General features: G+C 37.1%; 1 protein-coding gene across 2 annotated transcripts in view; it reads left to right on the top strand.

The window, feature by feature from the left end:
- Positions 1 to 205: 205 nt before the first annotated feature.
- The window catches only part of GNAS (GNAS complex locus), a 61,046-nt gene continuing 53,469 nt past the window's right edge, over positions 206 to 7,782 (top strand). For both annotated transcript variants that reach the window (XR_004842634.1, XM_035899266.1), the window contains exons 1-2: positions 206 to 241; positions 321 to 440. Coding sequence is in view for 1 of the 2 variants with exons in the window: in XM_035899266.1 (XP_035755159.1) it covers positions 336 to 440 (105 nt within the window). In the remaining variant the exon portion in view is untranslated. The remainder of the gene's footprint in view (positions 242 to 320; positions 441 to 7,782) is intronic.

The raw sequence follows: 7,782 nt of genomic DNA, 5'->3' as shown, positions 1-7,782 counted from the left end.
AGTAGAAAAGTTATGAGATAAGATAGTTAATCAAGTCTATCTACAAAAGTATTCAGTGACTGAGAACACTTTAGTCAATAGTGCTAATACAGTTTTGATAGAATACTTTTCAAGTTTATCTTCTGTTTCAAAAAGATACTCTGCTTGTACGGCTTATAAATTTCATAATGTATTTTTTTATTACAGGGAGAAGAAAATGAAAATTCAGGATATTAAAAACAATATTAAAGAAGCTATAGAGGTAAACATATGAGCTATTGTTTTTATTCAAAGCTACCTATTTAGACACTTTCTGCAAATTTTTTTTTGTTTCTTTGCAGACAATAGTGACAGCAATGGGCAATTTGGCACCTCCAGTTGAACTAGCCAATCCAGAGAACCAGTTTCGAATCGACTACATCTTAAATTTAGCCAACCAGATAGACTTTGATTTCCCACCGGTAAGTAAATAATTTGAGTTGGCTGCCATCATGTTTCTTTGGAAATGATTGTATTTCACTGCACTGTAGTAAATATTTACAAAAAACAGTGAGCTGTTCTTTTGGGAGTTACTACAGTAGGTGTCTTTGGTCAGTGCTAATCAAATGAAGTATATAGCAATGCAGCTAGAGTATTCAGGCTGCTCCTTTTTGAACACAGAGACCCTTGTCTCCCTTCTTGTGCTCTACCGAAATAATCGGCTACAGTTAAGATGGGCGCTGCTGGCAGTAATGTTTGGATATTGTTGGGAATTGCCCTGCCCAGAAGGAATGAAGATGTGCACAGCAGTCTGTTGGTGATTAGCTGGCATTTAGCGATACTGTATTTTTCTCTTTTGGAAGAATAATGGAGTTTTCTTGCTGATTCAGGCATGTTCTCTGACAGCTGTGTCAGCCAGGCTTTCTGCAGAGGCTCCACATGCTATGTCCTTGCCCCAGCCCTCCCAGTCCTAGTTAATCATTCAAAATGCCAGCAGCCCTAGAGTAAATGCAGAAAGTATAATTATTTTTTTGATGGTATAACTTTGTGCCTGCTTGCTGTGATTAATTTCTGCTATATCTCAACCAGGCTAGTAGCCGAAGCCCATGAAAATACAGTTTAAAAACACTGAACTCTAAAACACTGAGAAGATACTAATTACCATGAAGTACCTTGTACATGCAGTAATACAGGAGAGTTTCAAAGGTTGTATTTTCTCTCTGTGCACTGTTCCAGAGGGCTGGGGGTAGGAATTACGATGATATATCAGAATCATGATCCATTTACACCAGAATTTTTTTTTCTAGTAGTAGTAAGTCCCAGGTGTTTGAAAGGAAAGTGCAAGTGCAAATAGCAGTAAGATGTGGGATAGTTTGCACCACAGCAAGGTTTTCGTAACTCTTGATTTATAAACATTATTGAACAAGCTAGTCTGTGAAACCAGTGACAGTTACCTTTTGCAACTGTTGTGGCTTCTGGGAATTTCTCTGCTTTGTCAGCCTTTATTAAAACAAAAAACCAAACAACCAAAACTACATACTTTGTGTACAAGGCAGAAGTCATCTGCTATTAGCAATTAATTGGAAATATTGGCATTGTAATCTTCAGTAATTTTCAAAGTTCAGCAGACACAGGTTGATGGAGATTTTGAGATTTCTAACTTGATACCTCTTTAATTTTGACACTTGTCAGTGTTATCCATAGGAATAGTTGGTCCCTTTGTGGATGATCTCTCCTGCTAAGGGGACAGAAAAATTCATGCTTTGAAGAGAGTTTTAGGAGAATATTCGAGACAAAGACAGCTGCTTCTTACTCCACCCTGTGTGCACTTGATCTGGCTGTGTGCCTGCAGCTCTCCTACTGCCCATTGTCTTGTGATAGTTCAGGTTGGGATCTGTAACAATGCTGTAACAAGTTCCGGTGACCTACCTCGTACTGAAATACTTGATTTTCCTTGTCTCTTCTGTCTCAGAGGTTGTTGGGTTTGGGTTTTTTTTTCCATTCCATTGGAATGCAGTGATTTGGTTTTAATTTTTTTTTTTTCTTTCCCCTGAAATCAAGGGGTAATTGTGTAGTGGTAAGTGAATAAACCAAGTATGTATGTGTTACATTCATTTTTATAGAAAAGCCAGTTAATATTCGCTATGTATCAGCTCTGGTAGAATACATGGTAGCAAGCCCTTGATGTCTAAAGTAATAGAAATATACTTACCTGGTCCATAAATAATTTCAAGTTCATTGAAGAGTCATTGATGTATTGAATGATACACAACTTTAGAAATAACAGTGCTCCAATAAAACTAGTTTTTCCTCTCTGAGCAAGGGTATTGTGTTAAATTTTTAAGCCTTGAGTCTACAGAGGTTTAGGCGTGTGCATAACGTTGACTAGTGGCTAGCTTCATTGGCATGATTAACTATTTCCCATGTAAATGTTTGTAGGGCTGAGGTTTTAAACTGGATATACATTAGCCACTAATTTTGACAAGAGTATTGTTGGCCCTCAGTGATGATATAATCTAGTATGTGTCTGATTTCTGAGTTTGTCTGAATGTAGGTTATAGTCCTTTGGTACCTGAAAAACTGAACCTGCATTTTAATTATGTATTTTAAATCAAGTTAAGATCTAGAATGTCCCTAGATGCCAGCTCTCAGTGCATAGTATCAAAAATACATGATCCTTGAGTACCTCTGTGAAAATAATTTTCACTTTATTATAGATTAATTAAAAGTACTTTGAAGAAACAATAATTTTCTGTAAGTGGAAGGAATAGCCTTATGCTAGTTATGCTTTATGTCTGAGGAAGTCTTGATTATCTACTTTCTCCTCTAGTACTGTGGTGGGAGAATTTCGTAAACTGGCAGCCGAACCTTTTCCTACATAGCATATTCATGCACATGCAAAGGGGAGGGAAATTTTCAGTGATGTTAGCAGCATGTAATGCTGTCTATTTTGAGTTGTAGAACTTGCTTTCTGTCACTTCCATTATCTTCATGGGGAATCATATTTCAGCTGTTACGAAGACGTACTTTCCTCAGTATAGTATTTGATGCTGCTCTTCTCTGCCATAGGAAGGGCGTGAAGGTAGGGAGAAAGAACATTCACGTACCAAGGAGATACTATTTGAGGGCTGCAAGTACTTAGCGCCATACTCTTTTAAAATACAAGGCTGTTTTGCTTTCCCTTAAATGCCCATTGATCTTTTCCTACACATTAATTTGGCGAGCTCTCCAGAAGGCAATGCACAGACCTACAGAGCTTAGCACTAGGATTGTGTGATTTCTTCTCCAACTACAGGAGATCATCTTTAGAACATGAGGCCTCATCCGTATCTGTACACAAAGGAGTATTTTAAATGAAGTTTAAAGTACACACCAGAATTTGTGTTTATAATTCCTGTTTTACAGGTGGAGCTAGAATTCAAGTTTCTTAACAGCAAGGTTCAATGTAATGTGAAAGGCAGAAGAAAGTAAAGGAAGAATGTAGGAGCTTTACGGTGTGATGATAGTATAGGGGTCTGGCTCTACATATCTAGGATTCAAAGAGCAACTTCTGCATTCTGATACTCTAATTCTTTTCTTAGTCAGTGTCTCCATCTGTTTGCTTTGCAGTTTTTGACTTACAGGAAATGTGTGTCATTTGTGTAAAGCGTATTGTATTGAATTAAAAAATGGAGAAAAAAACCAGCTCGAGTTAAAAATAATGTGGGTACAGTGCAATGCTAGGTTAAACATTCCCTTTAAAACAGAAAAATTAGTTTGTTGGAGATTTATTAATTCAGCACACTTGGTGTTAAGCAATTAGATTTCTGGAATGCAAATAGTAGCATATGGGGAAAGGAAAAGGGTAGTACTTACTGAAAGGAATTCTGTCCACATAACCATGCTGATGTTTTAAAGTAGTGCCATATTTGGTAGGTGAAATCTGTAGTTCCTTTTGTAGTCCTTCTATGTCATTTCACCATGCTGTATATACCATTGGCAAGAACCTAGAAGAGTTCCACTCTTACAGCCAATAGTCCAATTTGTCTTGTCTTCGGTGTATTTGCAACAGTTTCTAAAATGCAGATTACAAAAAGAAACCCAACACTACGTGACTGAAGTGAATTGATAAAAGGCTAGGAACATAACCATGTTGAAAACCTGTGGAGAATGCTAGTTAGTGGAATTCTAGGCACAACAACTGTATACTAAGCTCATGTTTTTATGTGAAGTATTTTCTGCCTTAGCTCATTGTGGACTTCTAAAATAGCTTGAGGACGTAGTATCTCCATGGGTAATGCAGTGCTGTTCTGATTTAGTTTTGCAAAATACTTTGCTGCTTTTGGGGGTAAAATCTCTCCTTAGTGTTATTATTAGGCTTGTTGCACAGCCTTTTCTTAGAGCAGAATGACAATAACAGAAGTCTAATCAGGTCCATGTCATCTATTGTTAATATGAATAGCACTGGTAAATATTGTGTGTAGTTATATTTGCAACATTGGGAAACATATTCTTGCTAAAATGACAGGACATTAAATGACTTAAATCTAGGCCTGCTAGTTTAAATGAACACTGAGAATAGCAGGGATCTCCTGCTTTCTGTAGAGAAGTACTGAAAGCAGAACTTCATCTTTTTTCTAAAACACTACAGTACCAATTTTTTATGAAAGATTATCATTTAAGGAGGACCATTATCATTCCCTTTATTCAAGTTGGGTTTTTATCATGCGATTAAATTCTCACTGGCCAGCATGATGACTTTAAGCAAAGGAAAAGGAAGTTGAAGGAAGAAAACCTCCAAGTTAATCAAACTGAACTCAGCTGAGATAGCTGAAGCATTTAATTCCAATAATGGAGCTGATTGTGAATGTGCATTAGTTAAAGCTGCTGGGCTTGTGTTTTAAGATTTATATCATGATAAATATTTTTTTAAAAAGAAGACATTTGTAAGTGATTTAGAAATTATAAAATGAACTATGCTCATCGTTGAAGCTCTCTAATGAAACAAGTAGAAAAGTCGGTTTGCTTGAGCAGTAAATTTGAGAACTTACCCAAGTTTGTGCTAGAACTGCTTTTTTAGTTATCTCGCACTAGCTAAATTTTGTATGAGTAAATTTTACTCTTTAATTTTATGTGTAGCCGGGTTAACACATGTTTTATGTGTGGTGTGTAAAAACAAAGACCTCAACATTTCAGGCTGTTTTTACAACTACTCTATCAGTTAAAATGGAAAATAAATGCTGCTCGTAGTTGAGGCTTCCAAATGGCATTTCTATCACTAATGTCCTTTGATGTGTTTAGCTCGACACAATTGTATGTATATGTTTTCAATGTCAAAAATCAAGCTCATAAGTATTTTCAATAATTCTGACTAACTGTGGATCTGTTTCAAATATAGGGTGATGTTGGGTTAGCTGGGTTATAGAGGTGATATTTTTATTCCTGTTCTGCATACCAGACAGTGGTTAAGATATTTTCTCCATCCCTACTCCCAGCTAGAATAGTGGCCTTTTTCTCATCCCTTTCTTTTTGCTCTTACTTTTAGAAGAGGAAAGGAAATACTGTCATTCTATGAACATTTCTCTTTCCATGATCAACCAAGCTTTGAACCAAGCTGCCAAATAAAACTTACTTATTTTGGGTCACAGTCCCTTTATTCTTCTCTGGTTTTAATAAAATATTCAAAATAGCAGAACACTGTTTACAACTGCCTATTTTTAATTGGTCTGGACAGAGCTGAGGAAGATGTCTCTTGAAAATACCATAGTAACTTCAGAAAGATTGTATTCAAAAAGTAGTAGAATCAGAATATTAGCTGTTGAAATGCAAAATAGCTGGGGAATCCCTCCAGCCGATGGCTCTTTAGATCTGGGACAATATATGCTTAGAAGAGATGGAGGATTTCTTAGAAGAGAAGGATTATTTCTAGGGTGTTGGTGAAGTTGTCTGCAGGTTTTTTGGTCCCAGTTTATTTTTTATTACACTGCTCCATTGTAGTTATTTTGAATCTTCCACTACCAGTGCTGCTGAATAGTTTTATTACGGTTTCTGAGCGGTGTCTTTGAGGCCGAGCTTTACCACATGCTGGCTTCAGCCTCAAAGCCGGCTTAGCATCCCCTCTGCCCACAGCCATCCCTTCCCTCTCCTCCGCACCATGATGTGCCACCCTCGCTTGCGCCAAAAAAACCTCCATTGGGTCCCCAGCGTAAATCAGACCATTGAACTGATCCAGGTTAAAAATAACCCCGGTAACCCTTACTCCTTCTCTCTTCTATTTTGGGGAGGTTATTTTTAACAGGGATCAGTTCTGAGGGCTGGTTTACGACACGGCCCATAGGCAGTGTGGTAGAAATGAGGTGGTATAAATTGTGTAATATGTTAATGCGCAGCAGGGTCAGAGGTGGAGGTAGGAGTCCTTAAAATTATTTTGGCACCAAAATCTTTGAGAAAATAACAAGAGAATATAGTCTCAGTAAGAAGAGGTGTGAACTGGGATCTCTCTGCTGCCAAAAATGTTCCTTAATTATGTAGGCAACAGAACAAAATTATCTGTCCCTGTAGATAATCACCCTGATGTGTATAATGATAGATTTATTATTATTCCTGTCTAAATACATCATGGAAGAAGAAGAGAGCTGTTCTGGTTTGACAGCATCACTAGCTTTAGAATGTAACGACAAACATACTCGCTCTAATGGGGGACGTTTCCCATGAGGCTGTCTTAAATGTCACAGATTTTGGGGTGGGGAAGTAGGCAAAACATTTTCTCTGGTGGGTGTAGCCATGGGAAGCTGGGACAGCTGGGAGACGGAGCCTGGTTTCTTGGGTGTCTGGATAGTATTGCATGGAAGTTGGGCAGCCATCACAGTGAGAAAATTTGGGGCTCTTACCCTTTTTTGTCCAGACTTGCTGTATTATTTTGGGAAGTCACCTCACTGTCCTCACTGTCACTTTTTTTTTAATGCTCTTTATATCTTGTAATCTCTAAAATAGTGATGATACATGTATCTTGGAGATGTATTTGAGCATTTTGAGGTGCAAACCTGGTAGAAATGTAGATCTGTCAAGTATTTTTAACTTAAGAATGTTCATGTTGTTTACGAAAAGGAATGGGGAGTATTACAGACAGTATCAGCAGAGTGATGTGATCCTAAATCCTCTGAAATAATCTTTACTTACTCTCTTTTAAATCTCTATTATCTTATCCACACAGAGCAGCTCCTTCTAAATGGACTTCTAGACAATCCAATTTAGTTTACCTGATCAGAGTTTTAACAGGACTTAAAGCCGGTTTTCCTATCCTTTAACAGCAGAAATAATTTCTTGAATACAGATTGATTAAAGAGTTATTTTAAAGCCGCCTTTTAGCATAGGGACTCTGAGGTAGACAGCCCCTTGACTTCGTTTCTGTTTCTCATATTTAAAACATGTATAATTAATAATTATTTGCAAACGGATCTCCTGAAATCGCTGATTTTTGTCTACACGGGTAGATGCCCAATATGAATGTTTTATTTGTATGAATGAATAGCAATATCTAGAAAATTCTGCCATTGTTAACCTATTTATTGGTTTATTGGAAGTGATTTTTTTTTTTTTTTTTTCCCCCCCCCCAACCTTCAGTCTGCGGTACCCTAAGTTTTAGTTAGGCTATGAACCAGCCCATTGCATCACACTAAGAAATATTTTGTTGACACAAAGCTTTTTTTTCATGGATAATTGAAAAGACAATATATTGAGTATAAGCATAAAGTAGCATCTGACTTATTGGGTGACTAAGCATTAGTTTAATAAGTAAAAGCAAATACTATTACAAAACTTAGTTTTAAGTTCCCAAGCAAATTC

Source organism: Egretta garzetta, unplaced genomic scaffold, assembly GCF_000687185.1.
Source record: "Egretta garzetta isolate BGI_Z169 unplaced genomic scaffold, ASM68718v1 scaffold158, whole genome shotgun sequence".
Taxonomy (NCBI): Eukaryota; Metazoa; Chordata; class Aves; order Pelecaniformes; family Ardeidae; genus Egretta; species Egretta garzetta.
This window is presented reverse-complemented; position numbering and strand designations above follow the sequence as displayed.